This window comes from Bubalus bubalis, chromosome 21 (genome assembly GCF_019923935.1).
Source record: "Bubalus bubalis isolate 160015118507 breed Murrah chromosome 21, NDDB_SH_1, whole genome shotgun sequence".
NCBI classification, from domain to species: domain Eukaryota; kingdom Metazoa; phylum Chordata; class Mammalia; order Artiodactyla; family Bovidae; genus Bubalus; species Bubalus bubalis.
Window position 1 is genome coordinate 10,441,831 of NC_059177.1, and position 27,298 is coordinate 10,469,128.

Sequence of the window (27,298 nt, forward strand, 5' to 3'; positions counted from 1 at the left end):
AAACATGATAAATGTCCTAAGAGTGCAAAAAAAATATAATAAAGGAAGGAGAAGCTATAGTTAATATGGAGGGTCATGAAGAAGGTGAAAACGGAGGACCTTAATGGCTGGGCTAGACTCAGAGGTGGGGAGAAGGGGCCCTGGTGTGGAGCGCAGGGTGCCTGGGGTCAGGGGAGCCAGGGCTTAGAGCCCTGCCTGCGCGCATCAGAATTTCTAGGTGCTGTAGTAACAAGGCGCGTCCGGAGCACAGATGCGCCAGGACCGGTGAAGGGAGCTCTGCGGTGGCCTGTGCGCTTGCACTGCACGGCCTCTCCTGGGCAGCAGGCAGGCCTCACCGCCTCTCGTCACACCTGCATCTCTGCAAGAGGTTTATTATTCTTTTCTCTTCTAGGAGACGCCAACAGACAAATTAGTGAATACAAGTTTAAGCTTTCAAAAGCCGAACAGGATATAACCACCTTGGAGCAAAGTGTAAGTCCTTCCTGTGTGTGGTGCCAAGTGATTTCAGGCCCCCTGACAACACATCTGCTTCCTGCATCTCAGTGGCTAACCCCGTGAGCGCCTAGGTTTCTTTGAGCTGTCTCTGCAGTTGGATTTCTAGAAAAGCTCCATGTTAAAGTGGAGAAGCCAACAGAGAACTTCTGCCTTCTCTATGAAGGAAGACTGAAGCTATACTTCCATTTCTTGGAGCCAATTCAAGAAGATGGTACTTTATGATATATTCCCTTCTTGCACATTTTAGAAAGCCTAATGACTTCTCCATCCGGGGCATCTCCTCCCGGCTGTTACTGTGGCTGTTAAACAATGTAGTCGTCATAAAACCGAACATGGGAAACTGGCCCTGTAACGCCTGCACAGCTCATCCTCTCGAGGGATGACAGTTCTTGGTTTATAAATAGCAGTTGGGTTCTGAGAGGACCTCTGGTTCGCCCTGAGGGGCTCGTCAGTGCTCGCTTGCTTGGAGTCTGTTATGACTCGTGTTTCCATCTTGGCTGCGAAACAGCTGGTGGCTCGGTGGCAGCCTCTGAGGACTGTTCTTGTGTTCACAGATCAGCCGCCTGGAGGGGCAGGTGCTGAGATACAGAACCGCTGCTGAGAATGCGGAGAAAGTCGAGGATGAGCTGAAAGCAGAGAAGAGGAAGCTGCAGAGAGAGGTACTTACTTTATTATGCTTCTTGAAATAACGTTCCTAAAAAGAAAAGCTCCTTTGGAAACACATTCTTTGCTGTGTAAGGAATTTCATCCTGGCTCCAGTCTTCAGTGACACAGCAGTGGGATTATTTACTCTGTGCTGGTTTCTCTGTGACCTGCACGGGGACTGCCATTTACTTTTATGTTTTGCTCAGATAGTGAGGACAAGGTTTCATTTTTGTTTTAGATGAGGTGTATGTCTGTATGCCCTCTCTCTCAGCACCACTGGTTCACACCTCTGGCTGGCTGAAAACCCAGTGACCGCTGGGTCCCCTGTAACCACCCCGCCTAGCAGTGATTCCATCTCCCCGAGAGTGCAGAGGAAAGCCCTGCGGGCTTTGTTTCTGACTGTGAGAAGTGACCACTCTCTTCCCGTCTGCAGCTCCGAACAGCACTGGACAAGATCGAGGAGATGGAGATGACCAACAGCCACCTGGCCAAGCGGCTAGAGAAGATGAAAGCCAACAGGACGGCGCTGCTGGCCCAGCAGTAGGGCCCCGCCCGGCCCCAGGCCCGCCCCGAGGGGCTGCCCTTCGGCCACTGACGCAGACCCCTTTCAGGACTGTTTGAGCTTTGGCTTTCAGATAGCCACCTTTGTATTTTCTAATTTATGAGAGAATGAAACAGGTTTGAATCTTCATGAACGAACACTTTGTGTGTAGTTTGATTCTAGACTAAGAACTAGTCCATGCCGTTATTTTTTATTTCCGTAATTTTAGAATCAAGTTTACTCACCATTTTTCCCCAGCCGCCTCAGTGACTGGGCCCGGCTCTGGAGGACAGCAGCTCAGCGCCTGCTGAGATACTTCCTGGAGACCTCAGAAACACAAGTGCCTTCTCCACGGTGCAATTCAGACTACAGTGATCTCCAGGGGCCAAGAGACACTTACCCTTAATATCAGGTAGCGTTTATATTTAGTGCAGAAACAAGTTCACAGGTGGGGAATATATGTTTCACTCAAATTTGTATGTTTGGAGGAAAAAGCCTTTTTTGTAAGATATTTAAATTTATATAAGAAAATGTTAGAAAAGGATATGGGAAGTGTATATAAAACTTGTTTTATTGCATGGGGCAGGGGCGCCCAGGGCCTGTTGCTCTTAAAGTAAGAGTAGGGTCCTTAGTCTTCACATCAGCTGTGCTGTATCTTGTAAAGTATTTCATCTGCTGCTTATTTGTGGAATGAAACCTCAGACCAGCCCGATGGAGGAGGAGGGAGGGCAGGCCAGGCAGGCGGAGGTCAGCCTCAAGAGTCTGTTAAACACACCCTTCTGCTGCCTACAGTCGGCTACTGACACATTCGTTAAGAGGAGCCTTTAAAACAAATCATGGCAGTCACGCCCCTCCTAGCTCACATCCCTCTTCTCTCCTTAATGAAGAATAATCTGAAATACAGAATTTCTTTTAAGAACTTTGGTTTCATCTTTAAAGGTACCCAGTTCAAGAGGATTTTGCCGTGGAGTGTGTAGCCATGTTGCAGTATTTGTGATTCTCTGTTGTTCTCAGAATCGAAGTGGTTTTATGGAAATGATTATTGTATCTTCAACGTGTTTACACAAAAAATACGGGGGAAGTCTAATGAATTAAGGCCACATAAGATAAAATTAGACATGAAACTAGGTAATAAAGTTAACTTAAATATGAATAAGATCTCTAATAATTATTCTCTTCTTTAGAATAATTATCTCTGTTTTTAAAATATGGAAACCAATGTCCTGAATTGAGGTGATTTCGTGTGGGAGTGGGCAGTGGCAAGGCATGTTCTGGGATGCAGATTCATCCTAGAATCCCATACCTGGAACCGACATCCTGTGTGGTCCAGGAGGAGGCCTTGGAGTCCCTCTTCCTCTCCGCCTGTGCTCCCTCAGCCTCTGCTCCTCTTCCTCTCCGCCTGTGCTCCCTCAGCCTCTGCTCCTCCCAGAGCGGCCTGTCCTTGTCCCAATGGAATGGCTCCACTTCTCATAAGATTCTTCTGTTCCTTTGTGCTGGACTTTACCTCCAAACTACAGGCATTCTTCCTCCCAGTGCTGACTGCACATTTCTTAAATGCAGGCTGATACTAATTCAAGTTTGTATTTTTATAACACCCTTCAAAGAAAAATGCCTAGGAATGCCTTTATCATATGCTGGTATTATTGATAGCCATTACCAAAGTAGGCTAACTTAAAAACTCATGCCTGTTATGCACTGCGTAAGGACTGTTCAATTTTTTTTTACACTAGTTATTAAAGGTACTAATAGATTGAACCATGTAGAAAGCTGAACTGACAATACCATCAGAGTCTCTCATACGTTCAGGTGCCTTTTAAAAGCATAAAAAAACATAATGTCCATCACCTGATATTAGAAATTCATCAGAATGTAAAAAGAATCAAATCAATGCATGATCTATATAAAGTTTTTAAGGCCATTTAGACTTATCAGATGTCCAGGAGGCTTTCAAACTACTTTTGGAAGTCTTCAACACAATCAGGTATACACTAGGTGAAAATGGATTTCATTTGCAATGAAATTAAATAAATCATGCTCAGGACAAATTTGGCTATTTATTTATAGTCAGTCTGCCACACATGAAGCAGCGCTCCTAGTGAGAAGGCGTGCGTGAGGTCAAAGTTCCACCTACCGACATCAGGACACAAAAGGAAGAACAGACCATCCCAGAGTCCCCAGACGACCACAGTCAGCACCTCTCGAAGACTTTGTACAGATCAGGCAGGTTAGCAAGCTGCAGGATGTTCCCATCTTCTGTGAAGTGTTTTGGAGGCAGCAGGTGGGAGCGGAAGGCTTTATAGATGACGTGCTCCACAGTCCACTTCCAGGGGTTTGCAGTGGAGCCAGGCACTTCACTCTGGAAGAGACAAGGTAGAGTCCACATCCCCGTCCGTGTACGCCGGGCCTGGGGAGTTGTGGTGGCTTATAGAAGGGCTGTGTGACCTCATGCCTGAGAAGTCTCTCTTCTAGGCCAGCCTCTCAGGGATCCCGCAGGCCTGAGCACAGCAATGAGAGGGGGAAGAGAAGCAGCCACGGCTCTTGTGATGCTTCCCCCCATGGAAGCTGTTTCCATTCAGGGACAGTGCTCACTGTAGCAGCACCTAAAGCAGTGTCTCCTCCTGACTGGGGTGCCTGACGGCAGCAGTAGGAAGTACACCCCACAGTCACTGTGAACACACCCCACAACGGTCCCTCAGCGTCCTCACCCACGAACGGAGCACAGCCCGTCACCTCAGAAGACGAGTGCCGTCACCAAGACGGTTATGTGGCTACGGTGACTACATGTCCGTCTGACACCACAGGCAGACCTTGTGTTACTGCACTTTGCAGACTGTTGTGGTTTTGTTTTTAAACACAAATTGAAGGTTTCTGGCAACCTTGCACCACATCTATGCGTGGCATCTCTGCAACAGCATTTTTAAATGTGGGTATATATACTGGCTTTAAGACACAATGCTATATATTGCACTTAACAGACCACAGGAGGGTGTAAACATAACATTTTATATGCACTGGGAAACCCCAAAATTTGTGCAACTCGCTTTACTGCAGTGGTCTGAAACGGAACTTGCAAAATGTGTAAGGTGTGCCTGTGTTTCAGTCGCCTCTCCTCACCCAAACAAGCCCCCCGAAATAGTTGTGGACTGAAAAGTGCTGTCATCTGACGTGGGAACGTGAGGAGGCCAGGGACCTCCCTTCAGAAGAGCTGGGGACCTGGCCCACGACAGCCAGGTCCGTCTGGCACAGCAGTGTCAGAGGCAGCGTGGGGCACGCGCGAGGGGGCGGGGGGCGGACCGGGACGTGACGGCTGTGGCTGCACGCTGCAGGCTGGCGGTGGGGACGTGGCCCCCGAGCCCCGGAGCCCACCTTTTCTCACTACTATGGCTTGTTCGTACATCTGACAGATCACTCTAGAGGTACCTTCCAGCAGTATTTCAGAAGGAGATAAAATTCGTAAGAGCTGACCACTGTGCTAAAGCTGGTGTGCCTTGGATCACAGGAGTTCAGAGAGGGGCAGGCTCGTGTGAGGGCCCATCCCAGTTCTGGAGCGCCAGCGTGTATCGCCCTCGTACCTGCTGGCCTGAAAGGGTTGACTCTGCAGACACGTACTGCTTCCGGATGGAGTAAAACATTGCACATTCTTTACTGAGGCTTTCAAAACATTCCTTTTCTTCATCCCAGTTCACCTGATCCAAAGAGAGACTTCAATACGTCAACATATGTACATGCTTTAAGCACGTTCCATTTCTAAATGAAGATAACAGACGACTTAAAAAGTACGCATGATTTTTAGGTGTTAAAGTTGTAGACTGGAACTGCTGAGTACTGCTGGGGTGGGTGGGCACAAGAGGGGCCTTAGCCTCATTACCCTTTTCCTCCTCATCATCACAGATGATGGTGGAGCTACAGGCCCGCACCCCCCGCCCCCCGACACTCATCGCCCCACAGGACTGTCATCAGGATGTGCTCTGTCACTTGCCTCTGTGGCCAGTCGGAGGATGAAGATAGGCAGACCCTCCAGCGGGGGCACATAGTTGTCGATCAGAAGGGGTAATCCAACCAGGTTCCCTTCCTGGACAAGGAGGATAAGAAATCATGCTGTTACAGTTTAAACCAATCCCATCTCCCTGGTGCTTGCTCCAGGTCCTGTCCTCAGACTGGCTATTCTGGGCGACCAGGTTGGGCCCTGGGGGGCAGCAGAGGCAAATGCTTAGAGAGCCTTCTCTGCTGGCACATAGCAGAGCCACCTGCTCTTTAGGTCTGCTCACCAACTGAACACAGCAAACCAAGTCCCAGAGATCAAGGGGGACTTACAAGGGAGACAAAAACGGCCCTCACCCACCTCATCAATCTCCAGAGAGAAGTAGTCTGCAAGCATCTCAGCCTTCTTTTTCAGAAACTCAACAATGTACTCAGCAAGTCCTTCCTTGGGACCATCCTCCTCTGTCCAGCCACTCTCGGGACTGTCTAAGGCGAGCATGGCCAGGTCAAAGAGCGGTGCTGGCTCCTAGGAAGGGGCAAGAACATTAGGAGCGAGCGTTAACAGGGCTTCCAAACGCTGCCTGAGTTCCCACAAGACCCCTGTCACCTCAGCAGGTGAGAAGCCACAAATCTAGCACTCATTCCTCAATTCCCCCAAAGACACTTGAAAATCTACAAAAGAAGGTTCTCCTCCTCACCAATGGCCATTTCAACAGAGAAGGTCACCGACAAAGACCTGCTGAAAATCTGGGAAAGGCAAAGCCACGGAAGGCACTTCCTTTTGTGTAGCTTTAAAGACCTCGCTTTCATATTTCCAGAAACTCACGAGGCCGAACCTTCATTGCTTCCTACCGCCTTACTAAAGCAAGGGGGAGGGAAAGCACGTTAAAGCAAATGACATTCAGGTAAATCATCTGTTAGGAAGGAGACTGAAACCCACTGTGAAAACAAGGTGCCTCAGTTTTCATCCATTTCTCCCCCTGAACAGTCCCTGTTGTCACATCAACAGGTTTCACCTGTTGCCACCCACAGTGCATCACCTGTTACCACCCACAGCGCATCGCCTGTTACCACCCACAGCGCACCGCTCTCACTTTTCCCTAACAGAAGAGCCAGTTAGCATGGCCCGAGCTATCCAAGATACTTATGCACTCGGTAACAGAGCTTTAAACTACGTGAAGAATAAAACAGAACTGTGAAGAGAAACATGCAGTTACATGGAGGCTTCCATACCCTTTCCCCAGTCACTGACAGAACCGGGGGAACAGAAGGTCAGTATGTACAAGGTTTCAGTGTCGCCAACGAGACACCTGCCATTTGTGGAGCATTCTACTCAACAAGACCAGAGCACAAATTCTTTTCAAATGCACATGGAATATTACCAACACTGAATATACTCTTGGCCATAAAACAAGTCTCAATAAGTGTAAAAGGATTCAAATATGTTCTCTGCAAAAATGGAATTAAATTAGAAATCAATACTTGATCTCTGAGAAAATTCCAAGTAATTAAGAGACTAAATAATATATTTCTAAATAATGTGAGGGTCAAAAAAAAATCAAAAGGAAATTTAGAAGTATTCTGAACTGGATGAAAATGAAAACTTATCCAAATGTGTGGGACGCTGCTCAAGTAGCACTTGGGAAATTTTCACAGCACTTTAAGTAGAGGTAAGGAAATAAGAAAATGAGAGCAGGTGTCGATGAGACTGAAATCAGAAAAACAACAGAAGAAGCACTGAAACCAAAGTCAGTTCTTTGGGTCCAGATTGACAAACCTTAGACTGACCAAGTTAAAGGAAGACATAAATGGCCCATGTTGGGATGAGAGGTCACATCACTACAGATGCACAGACATTAGAAGAAAACAAAAGATTAGGAACAACTTTACGCCACTAAATTTGAAAACTTAAATGGACAAGTATTTTTAAACTTAATACAAAGGCCCCTCAGAGCTAACATGAATAGCTCTATACCACTAAAAATTTTACTTAAAAATCTTCCTGTAAGGACATCTCCAGGCCCAGATGGCTTCAACTGATGAATTTTACCAAACATCTAAAGCATTAACAATTATAAACAAACTCTTTCTGAAGATGGAATAACTATTTCCCAACTCATCCCATGAAGCCAGTCTTTGATACCAAAACCAGACACAACACAAGAAAACTGCAAACCAGTAGGGCGTCCCAGGTGCCACTAAACCCACCTGCCAATGCAGGAGGCGCAAGAGACGGGTTCGATCCCTGGACTAGGAAGGTCCCCTGGAGAAGGAAATGGCACCCCACTCCAGTATTCTTGTCTGGAGAAGCCCATGGACAGAGGAGCCTGGTGGGCTGCAGTCCGTGGGGTCACAATCGGACGCGACTGAGCACTAGAGCACAAACTAGCATCGTGCAGGAATACAGATGCCAAGAGTTGTGAACAAACTATGACAAGTCAAGCCCAGTAAACTATAAAAAGGGGAATAGATCATGTACAAGCAGGGCTTAGCCCAGGAATGCAAGACTGGTTTAAAATATGAAAACCAATCAATGTAATTCACTATATTAACAAACTAAAAAAAGGAAAACCATGCAATTATCTGAACAGATACAGAAGAAGCATCTGAAAAAAATTCTGCCTCCCTTCCTGAATAAAAGCCTGAAGCACACAAGGAACAGAAAGGAACTTCCTCAACCACCCTAAGGGCCGTCTACAAAAAACCTACACGCTTCACAGTCAAAGACTGAATGCTTCCCCCAAGATTAAAAAGAGGAGTATTTCCATTCTCACCACTTCTGTTTAGCCTGTACTTAGGTTCTTGCCAGTACAACCAAGCAAGAGAGAGAAAAGGCATCTGGGTTGGAGAGGAAGGAATAAAACTGTCTTTATCCACAGATGCGATGGTCATATACCTAGAAAATCTGCTGGAATCAATAAAAAAGCTACAGCTAATAAGTGAGTTTAACAAGGCTGCAAGATAGAATTACCAAAACACTTGTATGTACTTCTATATAATAGCAACAAACAATTGACAATTTTTTAAAAATGCCTTTTACAATAGTATCCAAAAAACGTGACTATTAAGAAATAAATTGAGATTTTTCTCCCCAAATTGATCTATAGAATACGCTCAACACAATCCCAGTAAAAATTCCAGAGGGCTTTTCTGTATGTCAAATGTGAAAAGAAGATACAAAACTACATGGATGGTATGATTTTTAATTCTACATTAAAATGTTAGTTGGGGTTGTGTCTGGGTCGTGGGCTTTAGAGAATGTTTATTTCTGCTTCTATCTCTTAAGTTTTAAGTAGATATGTATTAGTTTCTATAATAATAAACATTTTAAGTTGGCTACCAAATGACTGTTCTGCTTTGTATAAAACTATTATAAGGATACTTCCATATGCAACTCATACATAAACTATTCTAATCACATTTAGAAACACTTAATATACAACAAATAAGATAATGGGGTAGGGCTCTTTTCAGAAATGACCAGTTGTTGAACTCTCAGAAATGAGAAGCAGGAAATAAACTTACCGATAACCTCAGAACACCAAAATTGGCAAAATCATAAACGAGAATCTGGTAGAACAGTTCTTCACTGAAAATAAAAATGAAGTGACTTTAAGGAAAAGCAGAATCTGTGCTTGAGAGCCAAGGGGCAGGGACAAAATGGGAGTGAGAACCCGAGACGCAGTGGGGTGAAGGCGTGCGGCCTCGCGGTGGCCTTTCCAGCAGTCCTGGGACCCGCACTGGTCACAGCGCTGAGACCGCCTGCCCTGCCAACACCCGCGCGCTGTCCCCACCTTCCTGGCGCGGTAAAAGGTTCTGACACCCAGTGGTGACAAAGTTAAGCAGGTTTGCTCACTATTCCCCACTGGCAAAGAATCGTATAAACCATTTCTTTTACAACCCACCATCTAGAAATATGGGCTGTATGGGGAGGGCAAGGGACTTCCCGTGTGGTCAGCAGTGGACAGGCTCGGGCTGCATGGGGGATGGTTTAGGCAGCTGTGAAGTGTACAATATACTGACCTACCTGCAGAAACACAGAATTGAAATGACTGTACTCCATAGTTATGAAAGAAATCTGCACCACACAGGTCTTGTTTAAAGACTTGGTTATCAAAGTAGACAAAGCACGGCAGCAGGGACACGGAGGTACCCGGAGAGCCGCTGGCTGGCCCCAAGTCAGAGGCCGTCAGTGGGGAGGGAAGAAGGCAAGTCTAAAACCCGCTCTCAGCGGTTCACATGCTCGCTGGAAACTGTTCCCATTTATTAGCAGCTAGGATTCTAGGACTGGCCTAGGTTTGTAATCATGAAATCAAAGAACTGAAACGATTGTGATTTGGGATCTTGGAAATCATGCAGTTAGATTTCCTGGCAAAGAAAAAACAAAGGGAGTAGGATCCCCATAACCAGTAAGAGCTCACTGGGCGAGCCCACGGCTTCTCAGGACAGACAGTGGCCCTGAGCTGAGCTCACTAAGGGTTTCTGAGCCTAGGAGGAAGGAGTCACCAGCACCCAAGGCCAGGTGTGCCGGCAGTAAGCTCCCCGGTGGGGCAGTCCTAGCTCCAGGAGGTCACGTGGGATCTCAGCAGGACTGAGTCCCACGATGGCCAAGTGACGGTGTCTGGCGATGGAGGGTGGCAGCACCACCCCCCTGAACTACCGATTCGAGACCATATTTAATAGAGGTTCTAGACTCAACAGGAGCTCATCCTCCAAGATCCCTGGAAACAACCATAAATGTCACCAGCTGCATGCTGGGCAAAGGGCGCTGCCGAGTTGGCCCATCCCGTGCTCCTGGACCCCACTGGCTCTTCAGGGCTGGAACAGGCCCTGGCTCCATCCCAAAGCTGAAAGGAGAGGAGGTGTCAGGCCCTCTCACCCCTCCCCTGCCTCCCTTCCCTGCCCTGGAGGCCCTCGGAGGCGGAGGCCCAAGTGATCTCCCTCCTCACTGTGTCAGCGGGGGGGCCCTGATACAGAGGGGGGTTTCTCCCTCAAAGTCTCCCAGGCGCTCAGCCCTCCCTCCCCCACCACTTGAATTCAATCGGCCCCTGCATCACAGGACCTGATCCCAGCTTTAAATCCAATCAGTTGGATTTGAGCAGCTGAGAGCTGGTGTTGCAGAGCAGCCCGCAGCCCCTGCTGTACACCACACAGGCTGGAATACCCCACCAGCTCCAAGCTCTCAACAGCCAGCTCAGAGCACGTCATCTTACCTTCACAAAACCCTGTGAATTAATAGTGATACCCCACTTTTACAGAAGAGAAATCCGAGACTCAGTTATCAGAGTGACTTGTCCATGGTCACATAAATGGTAAATGTTGAGCCTGGGTGAGAAACCACACGTGTCTGCCTCTGAAGCTGGACCCTTTCTGACTGTCACCTTGCTCTCCCCAGCTTCTCCTGCCTCTGTCTCCAGGACCACCGTCCTAGCAGCTCTGCGTTTCTCTTGTTTTCACCGATTTACCTAAGTCTGGTGGTGTTGAGAAGGTATAACTTGGTCTGATGCTGTGCCAAGGCCCACTGAGGATTCACGCAGCCCACAAAGGAGTGGTTATGCAGCATCTCCCGGAGAGCTGGAAAACAAGACACAGGTCAGGAGCGGCCCCCAAACACCTCCCTGCACCTCAGAGCACCAAGCACCAGAGCTAGAAACATGGAAAACTGCTGAAAACGCACGCAAAGAAGGAACAAGATAGAATTAATCTTTCAAAATCCAACAAGAAATTGCCAAAAGATTAAAGCAGGAAGCCAGAGAAGTAACAAGCGCTCTGAAACCTTTTATAAACTAAGACAGCAGAGGAACTGCAGGATTCATGAACTTCAGTTTGTGCAGACTCTGAAAAGCCTAGGAATGGGGTGAGATGGGGACTGTGACAGGAGTCACGTGCCCCCTTCTGCAGCCAGGATTCATGCTAAGCAGGCTGCCTGAAAAGCCTATGGAAGTTTTAATTTAAACTGATTCCAGGGCTGACTGTTCCTCCAGGTCCCTCCTAGAATCAAATGCAAATTCTCTCTGGAGAAATTCATCTTCAATTCAGACTTCAAATAATTCCTCACAGGTAAAGAACCAGGACCTCTGTGGTCAAAACTAGGCACCAAGAATTAGAACCCAGAAGAAATCACAAAGTCAGTATCTGCCAAGTTTTAAAGATCGAAAATTCCAGTAAAGATCATAAAACAGTAAGCATGCACAGTGTGCTTAAGAGGTATTAAAACACAGAGTCGCAGACTATCACAATGATCAAGGAAAAACAATTCATTTCACCTATATGTGGAATCTAGAAAATAATACAAATGAACTTCTACAAAATAGAAGGACTCAGACATAGAAAAAAAATTTATGGTTACCCGCTTTATGGAAAGTGGGTCGGGAGGGATTTATTAGGAGTATGGGATTAACAGATATAAACAAGGACCTAATCTATAGCTCAAGGAGCTATCTTCAATATCTTGTAATAACCTAGAACAGAAAACAATCTGAAAAAGGATGTGTATGTGTAACAATCACTTTGCTGTACACCTGAAACTAACAATACTGTAAATTAACTTAAAAAATAGGAAGAAAAACAGAAACAACATTCTACATAAACTTTCAAAAAATAAAGGAAGACAGTAATTCCTACTTTACAAGGCTAGCATAACCCTATCCTAACCCTAATATGAGAAAACATTAAAAAAAGAAAATTTGAGACCAATATCCTTGTGGGTCACAGATACAAAAATTCTTAACAAAAAATTAGCAAATTAAGTTCAGCAATATGAAAAAAAGAATAACATAATCAAGAAGAGATTAGGCCAAGAATGTAGGGTGATTTAGCATTTGGAAAATCTCACCATACAGAATAAATGAGAAAAAATAATCATTTTAACAGACACAGAAAGAGTATTTGACAACAACAATTTTTAAATAAAAACTCTCAGAGACTGTCTTAACACTGGGAATCCAGTGGTTAAGACTCCACACTTCCAACACAGGGGGTGCAGGTTTAATCCCTGGTTGGGGAATTAAGATCCCACATGCTGTGCGGTGCAGTCAAAAAAAAAAAAAATCCCTCAGCAAACTAGGAATAGAAAATAACTTCCTTAATCTGAAAAACCTATCAATGAAAAACCTCCAACTAGCATCATGTTTAATGGTGAAACAGTAAATGCATTCTTTCCACAATACAGAAAAAGATAACTCCCATACTCACTCATTCTACTTGACATTGTATAGTGGGTTCTAAACACTGTAGTGAGGCAAGGAAAGCAAACAGTGTAAAAATATGAAAGGAAAAAAAGTAGAACTGTCTTTATCTGCACCCTTGGCAAGGTCATGTGACACAAGGTCTTTTGTATTTTAATATACTAATGGATGAGGGTAAAAATTTCATGGTAAACAATGAGGAAAATGATTTATTTTGACTCAACCTTAACAATTAAAATCAGAATTAATTTTTAAAAGTTCATATTAAAAAATGATCAAGGAGATTTCCAAAAAAAAAATGTCTAAAAATAAAAAACACAAGAATTGAAATTAAAAATCAAGATCCAGGTTTCCCTGGTGATCCAGTAGTTGAGAATCCACCTTGCAATGCAATCAAATACGCCAGTCTGATCCCTGGTCCAGGAAGATCCCACGTGCCTCGGAGCAACCAAGCCCCTGCACCGCCACCACTGAGCTCACATGGCGCAGGTACCGACGCCTGCGCGCCCTGAGCCTGCGCCGCCGTGCAGCAAGAGAAACCACCACGAGAACCTGCACACCGCTCACTCCCACTCCCCACAGCTACAGAAAGCGCATGTGCAGCGACAGAGATCCACCACAGTCAAAAAGCAAAAATAAATGAATCTTTAAAAATAAAAATCAAGATCAACTGAACAGAGTGGACAAAGTTGGCAAGGCCGTTAAAAGGTAGAACTATCAGGAGCACAGACTGACGACATGAAAACAGGAAAGCTTATGCAATGTGGAGGAAAATAAATATGCAATTAAAATTGCAGAAGGGCTGGGAAACAGGGAGAGACAGTAACTGAAGACTCTCAAGACAAAGTATCAGAGAAGGTCCCAAAAGTGATGAATGATACCAAGCCTCAGCTCCAGGAAGCCCAACAAAATCTACACCTGAGAGAAACAGAATACCAAAGAAAAGAGACCCTAAAAGCACTCAGAGACAGAGAGAGATCACCACAAAGTAAGAGAACACAGGACTGACAAGGAATTCTCTGGCAGTCCAGTGGTTAGGACTCCAAACTTTCATGGCCAAGGGCGCCAGTTCAATCCCTAGATCTCTGCAAGCTGCACCGCGAGGCCAAAAAAAAAAGACTGACACTTGAATTTTCACAATAGAAGGAGCCAACGATTGGCAGACTAACACCTTCAATGCGCTTAGAGAAAGTAACTGCAACTCTGAAATTTTAAACCCAGCAAAGAAACTTACCAAAATAAAGATGGATTCGACAAAACAAAAAGCTTCCCATCCACGGCCCCACTCAAAGAGGAAGTAGGTCCATACACCATCAAAGGTCTGAGGGAAAGAATTATGAGCAAAAAATACTGGACAAATTCAAACAAATTGAGAGTTAACAATGTAATATGGAACAATCAGACACATAGAAACTATGAATATAACACCATATGCCAAAACTAAATCCCAGGTGGACAAGAGATTTACATGTAAGCATTTTAGGAGCTAACAAAAGAGCAATGATTTAATTATCCCAGAGTGAGAAGGAATTCGCTACATAAAAAGGTCCCTGTGTAATATAGGAGCCATTCAGAGTGGCGGAACACCAGGACACAAAGCATACCTCCTTCCACAAGGTGGAAGTGGTGGCTCCCGCGCAGCCCAGCAGCTTTGTGATGGAGTGGAGGCAGCACATGAGTGCCCCTGGAGGCTGGGAGCGGTAGCCCGCAGCTTGAGACTGCTCCTGCAGCCGGGCGCGGGCGGGGGGCGGGGGGCGACTAGTGACCGCTCCGGGGCTTGTCCCGCCACCCGCTGCCAGTGGGGCCACCGCTGCCACTGAAAAATCCAGGTGCATCCAAGATACATCTAGATGTGGAAGGATTCTCACAGAGTACCTACTAAATGCTGGCACAAGACCTCAGACCTCTGAAAGGGCAAGAAAATCTCCATGTAACCGAGAGGGACAAAAAAAAAAGCAAGAAAGGAATGAGACTGGACCTGTGCCACAGGGAGGGAGCTGCGAAAGAGGAAAGGTCCTGCATGCTGGCAAGTCCCCTCACCAGCAGGGAGATCGGCCAGGACGGAGGGGGAGCCTCAGAGCCTCAGAGAGGAACACAGTCTGGTCTGTGGCGCTCAGCACGGCCAGGCCTGCTCAGACGGTCAGTGCCACGGCTCTGCACTCCCGAGAGCGGGCCTGGGGAGAGGACAGGGCCAGGGGGGCTGCAGTCTGGTGTGGCCACACCCGATGGGCTCTGAGGAAGAAGCCTGAGCTTCCCACAGGCACCACTGTGGGGGGCGCACGGGGAGGGGAGGCCCCACCATCACAGCCTTTCTTCCTGCGTGAGGGTGCGGGTGGCGGGACAAGCTCTGGGAGCGGGAGCGGTCACTCGCCGCCGCCTGCCCCCAACCCCCACGTGCTGCCTCCACTCCCATCACAAAGCTTCTGGGCTGCGGGGGGGCCACCACTGCCACTGAAAAACCCACTACCTGGCACCGGCCACCGTATCTGCACACCCCCTGCATCAAGAGGACACCCAGCACATGCTGACCAAAGAGCCAACAGGCACACACTGAGAACAGCCCCCACAGGACTTCCCTGCTGGTCCAGTAGTTAAGGCTCAGCACTCCAGAGTGCAGGGGCCCGGTTCACTCCCTGGTCAGGGAACTAGACCCCACCTGCTACAACTGAAGATCCTGCACACCACACCTAGGACCCAGCGCAGCCAAACACATGAAAATAAAAACAGCCCTCACATTATATTAAACCCGCACAAGCTACATGGGACACGCCCACATAGAAACAGCCCCCAAGACTCCCGCTCCAACAGAGACAACCGTTCCTCCTTAACTCAGAGCAAGAGGATGAAGAAGCAGAGAAACCACTCCCAGTTAAACGATGAAGAGAATTCCCCAGAAAGAACAAACAATGAAACAGACCTAACAGACACAGATTTCAAAATGGAGATAATGAAAACACTCAAGGAATTAAGAAAGGTTATTGACAGAAATCTCCTTCAAGGATCACCGCCTTGTCATGGCAGAAGGGCTTGTGTAACTCAGTGAAGCTGTGAGCCGTGCCGTGTGTCACAGTGCAGACTTCTAACAAAACGTGGTCCCCTGGAGGAGGGAATGGCGATCCACTCCAACACACTAGCAGGGACAACCCCATGAAGTGTGTAAAAAGGCAAAAAGATTTGACACTGAAAGATGAGCCCCCAGGTCAGAAGGTGTCCAGTATGCTACTGGGGAGGAGCAGAGGACAATTACCAATAGCTCCAAAAAGAATGAACGGCGGGCCAGAGAGGAAACGATGCTCAGCTGTGGGTGTGTCTGGTGACGAAAGTAAAGTCAGATGCTGTGAAGAACAGAACCACAGAGGAAACTGGAATATTAGGTCCATGAATCAAGGTACATTGGATGTGGCTGAACAGGAGATGGCAAGAGTAAACACCGATACGTTAGAAATCAGTGAAATAAAATGGACGGGGATGGGAGAATTTAATTCAGACGACCGTTATATCTACTGCTGTGGGCTGGAATCCCTTAGAAGAAACGGAATAGCCCTCAAGAGTCAACAAACGAGTCCAAAATACAGTACTTGGGTGCAACCTTAAAAATGACAGAATGGTCTCAGTTCATGTCCAAGGCAAACCATTCAAAATCACAGTAATCCAAGTCTGTGCCCCAACCACCAATGCTGAAGAAGCTGAAGTTGATCAGTTCTATGAAGACCTAGAAAACCTAGAATACCAAAAAAAAAAAAAAATCCTATTCAGCACAAGGGACAGGAATTCAAAAGTAGGAAGTCAAGAGATACCTGGAGTAACAGACAAGTTTGGCCTTGGAGTACAAAATGAAGCAGAGTAAAGACCAAGAGAATTCTGCCAAGAGAATACACTGGTAAAAGCAAACACCCTTTTTCAACAAAACATGAGACGACTTTACACATGGACATCACCAAATGATCAGTACTGAGATCAGATTGATTACATTCTTTGTAGCCAAAGATGGAGAAGCTGTATACAGCCAGCAGAAACAAGACCTGGAGCTGACTGTGGCTCAGATCATCAGCTCCTCATAGCAAAATTCAGACTTAAACTAAAAAAAGGCAGGGAAAACCACTAGGCCAGTCAGGTATGACTTAAATCCCCTATGAATATACAGGGGAGGTAATGAATACAGAATAGATTCAAGGGATTAGACCTAGTAAACAGAGCACCTGAGGAATCATGGAGAGAGGTCTGTAATACTGTACAGGAGGCAGTGAATAAAACCATCCCAAAGAGATGCAAGAAGGCCAAGTGTTATCTGAGGTGGCTTTACAAATAGCTGAGAAAAGAAAAGCAAAAAGCAAGGGAGAAAGGGAAAGGTGCCCCCAACTAAATGCAGAGTTCCAGGGAATAGCAGGGAGAGACAAGAAGGCCTTCCTCAATGAACAATGCAAAGAAATAGAGGAAAGCAACAGATAGGCTAAGACTAGAGATCTCTCTGAGAAAACGGGAAATATCAAAGGAACATTCCATCCAAAGATAGGCACAATAAAGGAGAGAAATGGTGAAGATCTAACAGAAGCAGAAGAGATCAAGAAGAGATGGAAATAATACACAGAAGAACTGTACAAAAAAGATCTTAATGACCCTGATAACCATGGTGGTGTAGTCTCTCACTCAGAGCCAGACATCCTGGAGTGTGAAGTCAAGTGGGCCTTAGGAAGCATTACTATGAACAAAGCTAGTGGAGGTGATGGAATTCCAGCTGAGCCATTTCAAATCCTAAAAGATGATGCTGTGAAAGTGCTGCACTCAATACGCCAGCAAATTTGGAAAACTCAGCAGTGGCCACAGGACTGGAAACGGTGAATCCTCATCCCAATTCCCAAGAAGGGCAGAACTGAAGAATGTTCACACCACCAGGCAATGGCACTCATCTCCCATGCTAGTAAGGTAATGTTCAAGATCCTCTGAGCTAGCCTTCAGCAGTATGTGAACCGAGAGCATCCAGATGTTCAAGCTGAATTTGAAAAGGCAGAGGAACCAGAGATCAAACTGCCAAAATTCGCTGGATCATAGAGAAAGCAAGGGAATTCCAGAAAAACATCTGCTTCATAGACTACACTGGAGCCTTTGACTGTATAGATCATAACAAACTGTGGAAAACTCTTAAAGAGATGGGAATACCAGACCATCTTACCTATCTCCTGAGAAACGTGTATGTGGGTCAAGAAGCAACAGTTAGAACCCTGTATGGAACAACTGACTGGTTCAGGATTGAGAAAGGAGTACGACAAGGCTGTTTGTTTAACTTATACACAGAGCACGTCATACAAAATGCCGGACTGGATGAGTTACAATCTGGAATCAAGACTGCCCGGAGAAATATTAACAACCTCAGATATGCAGATGATACCACTCTAATGGAAGAAAGTGAAGAGGAACTACAGAACCACTTGATGAGGGTGAAGGAGAAGAGTGAAAGAAGCGTCTTAAAACTCAGTGTTAAAACTAAGATCATGGCATCCAGTCCCATCACTTCATGGCAAACAGAAGGGGAAAAGGAAGCACTGACAGATTTCCTCTTCCTGGGCTTTAAAATCACTGTGGATGGTGACCGCAGCCATGAACCTGGAAGACACCTGCTTCCCGGCAGGAAAGTTATGACAAACCTAGACAGTGTGTTAAAAAGCAAAGATACCACTTTGCCAACAAAGGCCCATATAATCCAGGCTATAATCTTTCCAGCTGTCATGTACGAATGTGAGAGCTGGACGATGAAGAATGCAGAGTGATGAAAAATTGATGCTTTCAAACTGTAGTGCTGGAACAGACTCGTGAGAGTCCCTTGGACTGCAAGGACATCAAGCCAGTTAATCCTAAAAGAAATCAACCCTGAATACTCTTCTGGAAGGACTGATGCTGAAGCTCCGATACTTTGGCCACCTGATGCGAAGAGCTGACTCACTGGAAAAGACTCTGATGCTGGGAAAGACTGAAGGCAGAAGAAGAAAAGGGGACAGAGGATGAGATGGTTGGATGGCATCGCTGATTCAATGGACATGAGTGTGCATGTGAAAACTCCAAGAGATGGTGAGGGACAGGGAGGCCTGGCATGCTGCGGTCCATGGGTGTGCAAAGAGGTGGACATAATGCAGCAACAGAACAACCACATCAGTCAACAGAAATGAAGAACATTATAAAAAGGAACTAGAAACTATGGAGAGGAGCTAAGAAAAAGTTAGAAAGCTCATGAACTAAAGGCAACAAATAGCACAATAAGTAATGCACGAGAATGAATAAGTGACCTGGAAAATTGGAATAACGGAAATTACCCACTCAGGACAGCAGACAGAAAGCCAAATACAAGAAGCCTGGTAGATTCTAGTGCGTGCGCGCTCAGTCGTGTCTGACTCTTTGTAACCCCATGGACTGTAGCCCGCCAGGCTCCTCTGTCCACGCAAGTTTCCTGGCAAGAATTTCCTACCTTTCCAACCCAAGGACCAGACCCGCGCCTCTTGCATCTCCCGCACTGGCAGGGGGATTCTTTACCACTGGCGCCACCTAGGAAGCCCATGAGAAACCTATGGGACACTAAAAGGCGTGCCAACCTATGTATAATAGGGATTCCAGAAGGGGAAGAAAGAGAAGAGGAGATTGAAAATGTTTTTGAAGAAATTATGGCTGAAAACTTCCCAAACCTAAAAGAAGGAAACAGATACTAAGGTACAGGAAGCACAGACGCTCTCAAACGAGGTAAACTTAAGACACACTCTTTGAAAAATGGCAAAAGTTAAAAACGAAGATTACAAAGGTAGAAAGAGAAAACCAAAGGCAGCAAGGACCCCTATAAAGCTGGCGGCTGATTTCTGATAGTTCCAGCCAGAAAAGCTGCAGGTCAGAAGGGAATGGCAAGATATATTCAAAGTCTTGAAAGGGAAAAATCTGCAACCTAAGACACTCTACCCAAAAGAATTATCATTTAGACTAGGAAAGACAATTTCTCAGACAACCAGAAACTAAAAGAACATAGCAATGTTAAATATATCCTGAAAGAAATATTGAAAGTGTTAGTCGTTCAGTCATGTCTGACTCCGTGCAACCTCATGGACTGTAGCCCGGCAGGCTTCTCTGTCTATGGGATTCTCCAGGCAGGAATACTGGAGAAGGCTGCTATTCCCTTCTCCAAGGGATCTCCCTGACCCAGGGATCGAACCCAGGTATCCTGCACTGTGGGCAGACTCTTTACCATCTGAGCCACTAGGGAAGCCCAAAATATAGAAAGTTCTTCTCTAAATAGAAAAGCAAGAATCTATAAAAAATAGAAATTCACAATTGGAAAGCAAATCACCTAAATAAGCCAGTATACAGATTAAAAACAAAAAAATAAAACGCCATCTGTGAAAGTCATGAGACAGGCCTGGGACCTGGGAGCTGTTGCCGCAGTGTTGCAAAGCTTGGCCCTGGACACGCCTCTCAAGCTACAAAATAGGTGGGACTAAAAACAACCCTGTGTGTGTACAGTTGGGACAAATTCGGGACCAAACGATACAAAAAAGGCAAAAAGAGAAAAAAAAAGATGTCATTTCTGAAGAGCCAAGAACGAAACCTGGGTGTCCCAAGCCAAAGCAAGTACTGTGCATGCCCCTGCTGCACTCAACACCACCAGAGATGGGGGGCAAGACCACCTAAGCCCCCCCCCCCCCACTGAACACACCCCTACCCTCACCCCATATAAGGAACAAGCTTGTGCCCCACCTGGGGAACATGTGAACATGTTATCTGTTTCCACTCACTCCTGCAGCCGACGCAGAAGCCCGAATAAAGCCTTATACCTGAATTTCTTATCTGGCCTCCAGTCAATTTCCACTGATTAAGGAAGGCCAAGAACCCTGGTCAGTATCAATAATTACCACTGTAAAAACACCAAAAGGATGAGCATTAAGGATGCAAAAAAGGACATCAAAATCATAAAATGTGAGGGAGGAAAGAAAACGTATATATATTTGTTCATTTCCTAGAATGTGCTTGACTCCCAGCCTAAGACAAGCAGATATAGGATGCGGTTAACACTTGAAAAGCATGATAACCACAAACCAGATTCACAAACCAAGAAGAGAACACAAGCATAATACAGAAGAAAACCATCAAACCACAACAGGAAAAACAGGACAAAGAAGAAATCCATAACCAACTGGGAAAACAAGGTTAAAATGGCAATAAATACATATCTACCAAGAATTCCCTTAAAAGCTGATAAACTAAATGCTCCAATCAGAAGACACAGAGTGGCAGACGCGATTAAAAAACCAGAGCCTACACAGCAGGCTGCCTACAAGAGACCCACTTTGGGGCAAAGGATACCCATAGATTGAAAGTGAGTGGGAGGCGCCCAAGGGAACCTGTTTGTCTGTGTCCCCCTGACCCCCACTGCAGCAGGGGCCCCAAGAAGGCCACGCCTGAATGTTTCATCCGGCCTCTATCAAGGAGGCCAAGAACCCTGGGTGGTAACATATTCTGCAGTGCCCAACATGGGGCCCGTCCCCTTCTGGGAAGAGGATATGGGCCCCTCTGGGACCGTGGGATGCAGCTGCCCCTGGGTGACAAGTGGCCACCTGACTGCTTGTTTCAGCATCACCTCATTTTAAGACTGCCTTCCTGGCCCCTGGGGGCCTCAGTACCTCACTCAGGCAATGCCTCCCCCCGCCTTTGTCCTTTTCCCTCTCCTGAAATCTTCTCTCTCTGTCCTCTCCTTCTGTCTTACCCTCCCAAGAGTGGACGTCGGGCAGCTACAGCATCCCTCCTCTCAGCCTGAGACCTGCTCCTCTGGCGGGTGGCGAGCAGAGGTGGAGAGGCTGGCCTCACACCACACAGACCCCGGGCCAGAGGGCTCCCCCTGGAGATTCAGGAGAGTGACAGAGGTTCCGCCCTCAGGTCATGTCGTGGCTGCAAGTCTGACTGTCCCAATATTCTCACCTTTATTTCCTGCCCCCAAGAGAAGCCCTGCTGAGGACAGGCTGCAGCTGCAGACTGCTATATGCGATACACTATATATGCTATATACTGCGTGGTCAGAGCCCCACCTTTGGGTCGTAGTCCCACAGACAAGGGGCTGGTTTCTGGGCTAGAGCATTGGGTGGGCAGCGGACAGGGCGCCCCCTCCTTCACTGGCCCTTTCCGGAAGTGTGCTGCTTGGTGCCTGAACAGACACCTGCAGGGGCGTGGGTAGAAACAGCACTCTCTCTGTTTTTCAGTCTTTTCTGTCCCTCCTCCCTTTACCTCTTCCTCAGTCCTCCTACACTACCGGCCCCTTTATCCTGAAAGCTTTTTGTGTCTTTAAGTTTTGTGATTGCTACCTTTATGATGCAGTTTTGTCTGTCCAGCTGTTCTGCAAGTCTGTGTGACACTGTGGGCCTGGTGGAGCACTTAAGCCTTGAAATACAAACACAGCCCACATGCCCTGAGACAGCAGCCCTGGGGTACTTGGTAGAACTTTAAAGAACAGAAAGAAAACATAGGAGCCTGCATTTTCCCCTCCTGCCTGAGCTGGAGGGGCCTGCATCTCTCTCCTTGCCCTCTGCAATGTAATTGCTCTGTCTGTGCTCTCAGCAAGTACTGGATTGATCTGTAGACCCTAGACTGAGGGGAAAAAAGGAGAGGTGCATTTTCAATTCAAGCGGGAAAACTATGAGATCTCTGGTTCTATAGAAATTGGCTTGTCTGGCTTAAACCTGTGTGCTTAATCAATACAGACCTGTCTTTAGAGACATCAGTGTTAAGTATAACACTTTCACTGCGCCAAAGCCTTTGACTGTCTGGATCACAATAAACTGTGGAAAATTCTGAAAGTGATGGGAATACCAGACCACCTGACCTGCCTCTTGAGAAACCTATATGCAGGTCAGGAAGCAACAGTTAGAACTGGACATGGAACACACTGGTTCCAAACAAGAAAAGGCGTACGTAAAGGCTGTATATTGTCACCCTGCTTATTTAACTTATACACAGAGTATATCATGAGAAATGCTGGGCTGGAAGAAGCACAAGCTGGAATCAAGACTGCCAGGACAAATATCAATAACCTCAGATATGCAGATGACACCACCCTTATGGCTAAAGTGAAGAGGAACTAAAAAGCCTCTTGATGAAAGTGAAAGAGGAGAGTGAAAAAGTTGGCTTAAAGCTCAAGATTCAGAAAACGAAGATCATGGCATCTGGTCCCATTACTTCATGGGAAATAGATGGGGAAACAGTGGAAACAGTGTCAGACTTTATTTTTGGGGGCTCCAAAATCACTGTAGATGGTGACTGCAGCCATGAAATTAAAAGACGCTTACTCCTTGGAAGGAAAGTTATGACCAACCTAGGTAGCAGATTGAAAAGCAGAGACATTACTTTGCCAACAAAGGTCCGTCTAGTCAAGGCTATGGTTTTTCCAGTGGTCATGTATGGATGTGAGAGTTGGGCTGTGAAGAAGGCTGAGCGCTGAAGAATTGATGCTTTTGAACTGTGGTGTTGGAGAAGACTCGTGAGAGTCCCCTGGACTGCAAGGAGATCCAACCAGTCCATCCTAAAGGAGATCAGTCCTGGGTATTCACTGGAAGGACTGATGCTGAAGCTGAAACTCCAATACTTCGGCCACCTCATATGAAGAGTTGACTCACTGGAAAAGATCCTGATGCTGGGAGGGATTGGGGGCAGGAGAAGAAGGGGACTAGAGAGGATGAGATGGCTGGATGGCATCACTGACTCGATGGACGTTGAGTCTGAGTGAACTCTGGGAGTTGGTGATGGACAGGGAGGCCTGGCGTGCTGCGATTCATGGGGTTGCAAATAGTCGGACACGACTGAGCAACTGAACTGAACTGAACTGAGGGTTACTAGAAATAAGCACCCAGTGTTTCTGTTATAAAATCTGTCAACAGGGAAAACAACCTGATATGATTAAATTTTGAAGTAAAGATAACTGGGATAAGAACTTTTTGGTAAACCCCATAGGACTAATCATGTTTTGAAAACTTTCATCTAAAATAGTCCCTCCAAATTTTGGTACTTTTAAAAATAAGTTAAACGATAGGATTTAACTGAATATCCAGTTTCAAATAAGATAAAATACTGGAACATTAATTGCTAAAAATTAGGTCTAAATTTATCTACTTTCATCTTGTGAGAAACTAAAGATGTATGGTGCCACCCTGAAATGTTTTCTACCAATTTATGGAATGGCAAACCACTTCAGTATTCTTGTCTTGAGAACCCCATGAACAGTATGAAAAGGCAAAAAGATGACACTGAAAGATGAACCCCCGAGGCTGGTTGGTGTCCAATATACTACTGGGGAAGAGCAGAGAAATAGCTATAGAAAGAATGAAGAGACTGAGCCAAAGGGGCAACGATGTCCAGCTGTGGATGTGTCTGGTGGTGAAAGTAAATCTGGATGCTGCAAAGAACAATACTGCACAGGGACCTGGAAGGTTAGGTCCATGAATCAAAATAAACTAGATGTGGTCAAACAGGAGATGGCAAGAGTGAATATCGACATTTTAGGAATCAGTGAACTAAAATGGACGGGAATGGGCGAATTTAATTCAGATGACCATTATATCTACTACTATGGCCAAGAATCCCTTTGAAGGAATGAAAAGTGAAAGTCGCTCAGTCATGTCTGACTCTGCAACCCCAAGGACTATAGAGTCCATGGAACTCTTCAGGCCAGAAGTCTGAAATGCAGTACTTGGTTGCAATCTCAAAAATGACAGAATGATCTTGGTTCATTTCTAAAGCAAACCATTCAGCATCACAACAATCAAAGTCTATGCCCTAACCACTAATGCTGAAGAAGTTAAAGTCTAATTATTCTGTGAAGACCTACAAGACATCCTAGAACTAATACCAAAAGATGTCCTTTTAGTCATATGCAACTGGAATGTAAAGGTAGGACGTCAAAAGACACCTGGAGTAACAGGCAAGTTCGGCCTTCAAGTACAAAATGAAGCAGGGCAAAGGCTAACAGTTTTGCCAAGAGAACACACTGGTCATAGCAAAGACCCTCTTCCAACAACACAAGAGATGACTCTATACATGGACCAGATGGCCAATACTGACATCAGATTGATTATATTCTTTGCATCTGAAGATGAAGCTCTCTCTATACAGTCAGCAAAAACAAGACCTGGTGCAGACTGTGGCTCAGACCATCAGCTCCTTCTTGCAAAATTCCAGCTAAAATTGAAGAAAGTTGGGAAAATCACTAGGCCATTCAGGTATGGCCAAATCAAATCCCTTATGATTATTAAGGGGAGGTGATGAATAGATTCAAGGGACTAGATCTGGTAGACAGAGTGCCTGAAGAACTATGGACAGAGATTCATTAACATTGTACAGGAGGTGGTGACCAAAACCATTCAAAGAAAAAGAAATGCAGGAAGGCTAAGTGGTTGTCAGAGGAGGCCTTACAAAAAGCTGAGAAAAGAAGAAAAATGAAAGGGAAAGGAGAAAGGGAAAGATAATACCCAACTGAATGCAGAGTAGCAGAGAATAGCAAGGAAAGAAAAGAAAGCCTTCTTAAGTAAACAATGCAAAGAAACAGAGGAAAACAACAGAATGGGAAAGACTAGAGATCTCTTTAAGAAGACTGGAGATATCAAGAGAACATTTCATGCAAAGATAGGCACAATAAAGGGTAAAAAAAGCAAGGACCTAACAGAAGCAGAAGAGATTAAGAAAAGGTGGCAAGAATACACAGAAGAACTGTACAAAAAAGATCTTTATGACCTAGATAACCACGACGGTGTGATCACTCACCTAGAGTCAGACATCCTGGAGTGTGAAGTCAAGTGGGCCTTAGGAAGCATCACTACAAACAAAGCTAGTGAAGCTGATGGAATTCCAGCTGAGCTATTTCAAATCTTAAAAGATGCTGCTGCTAAAGTGCTGCACTCAGTATGCCAGCAAATTTGGAAAACAGCAGTGGCTGCTGCTGCTAAGTCGCTTCAGTCGTGTCCGACTCTGTGCGACCCCATAGACGGCAGCCCACCAGGCTCCCCCATGCCTGGGATTCTCCAGGCAAGAACACTAGAGTGGGTACAGGACTGGAAAAGGTCAGTCTTTATTCCAATCCCAAAGAAAGACAATGCCAAAGAATTCTCAAATTACCATACAATTACACTCATTTCACATGCCAGCAAGATTATGCTCAAAATCCTCCAAGCTAGGCTTCAACAGTAGGTGAACCGCAAACTTCCAGATGTACAAGCTGGGTTCAGAAAAGGCAGAAGACCCAGAGATCAAATTACCAACAACCACTGGATCACAGAAAAAGCAAGAGAACTCCAGAAAAACATCTGCTTCACTGACTATGCTAAAGCCTTTGACTATGTGGATCACAACCAACTGTGGAATATTCTTCAAGAGATGGGAATACCAGACCACATTACCTGCCTCCTGAGAAATCTGTATGCAAGTAAAGAACCATCAGTTAGAACCGCACATGGGACAACAGACTAGTTCAAAATTGGGAAAGGAGTACATCAAGGCTGTATATTGTCACTCTGCTTATTTAACATATATGCAAAGTACATCATGTGAAATGCCAGGCTGGATGAATCCCAAGGTGCAATCAAAATTGCCAAGAGAAATATCAGCAACCTCAGATATGCATAAGATACCACTTTAATGGAAGCAAGTGAAGAGAAGTCTCTTGATGAAGGTGAAAGAGGAGAGTGAAAAAGCTGGATTAAAACTCAACATTCAAAAAACAAAGATCATGGCATCCAGTCCTATCACTTCATGGCATATAGATGGGGAAAATGTGAAAACAATGTCATATTTCATTTTCTTGGGCTCCAAAATCAATGCAGACAGTGACTGCAGCCACGAAATTAAAAGACACTTGCTCCTTGGAAGAATAGTTATGACAAACCTAGACAGTATATTAGAAAGCAGAGACATCACGTTGCCAACAAAGATCCATATAGTTGAAGCTATGGTTTTTCCAATAGTCATGTATTCATGTATGGATGTGAGAGTTGCACCATAAAGAAAGCTGAGTGCCAAAGAACTGATGCTTTCAAATCGTGGTGCTGGAAAAGACTCTTGAAAGTCCCTAGAATAGCATGAAGATCAAACTAGTCAATCGTAAAGGAAATAAACCCCAAATATTCATTGGAAGGACTGATGCTGAAGCTCCAATACTTGGGCCACCTGATGCAAAGAGCTGACTCTCTGGGAAAGACCACTTGATGCTAGGAAAGATTGAGGGCAGGAGGAGAAGGGGATGACAGAAGTTGAGATGGTTGGATGCCATCACTGACTGAATGGACAGGAGTCTGAGCAAATTCTGGGAGATAGTGAAGGACAGGGAAGCTGGAGTGCTGCAGTTCATGGGGTCACAGAGAGTCGCACACTACTTAGTGACTGAACAGCAACAATGGAATGCCAACATAAGGGTCAGTTCATGGTTGCTTAAGAAAAGTAGGAT

The 27,298-nt window shown here is 45.7% G+C and overlaps 2 protein-coding genes across 31 annotated transcripts in view; one reads left to right on the forward strand and one right to left on the reverse strand.

Annotated features, from left to right (window-relative positions):
- Nucleotides 1–2,834, forward strand: part of LRRFIP2 (LRR binding FLII interacting protein 2) — a 110,381-nt gene extending 107,547 nt beyond the window's left edge. For all 30 annotated transcript variants that reach the window (XM_044934336.1, XM_025272730.2, XM_025272738.2 and 27 more), the window contains 3 exons: nucleotides 392–471; nucleotides 1,050–1,154; nucleotides 1,574–2,834. In XM_044934336.1, coding sequence (XP_044790271.1) covers nucleotides 392–471; nucleotides 1,050–1,154; nucleotides 1,574–1,684 — 296 coding nt within the window. In that variant the 3' untranslated portion in view covers nucleotides 1,685–2,834. The remainder of the gene's footprint in view (nucleotides 1–391; nucleotides 472–1,049; nucleotides 1,155–1,573) is intronic.
- An 882-nt stretch (nucleotides 2,835–3,716) lies between these two features.
- Nucleotides 3,717–27,298, reverse strand: part of MLH1 (mutL homolog 1) — a 90,147-nt gene continuing 66,565 nt past the window's right edge. The window contains exons 14-19 of the mRNA XM_006077048.3: nucleotides 11,128–11,236; nucleotides 9,188–9,251; nucleotides 6,024–6,188; nucleotides 5,661–5,753; nucleotides 5,254–5,367; nucleotides 3,717–4,037 (exon numbers count right to left, since the gene is read on the reverse strand). Of these exons, the coding sequence (XP_006077110.1) occupies nucleotides 3,870–4,037; nucleotides 5,254–5,367; nucleotides 5,661–5,753; nucleotides 6,024–6,188; nucleotides 9,188–9,251; nucleotides 11,128–11,236 (713 nt within the window). The 3' untranslated portion in view covers nucleotides 3,717–3,869. The remainder of the gene's footprint in view (nucleotides 4,038–5,253; nucleotides 5,368–5,660; nucleotides 5,754–6,023; nucleotides 6,189–9,187; nucleotides 9,252–11,127; nucleotides 11,237–27,298) is intronic.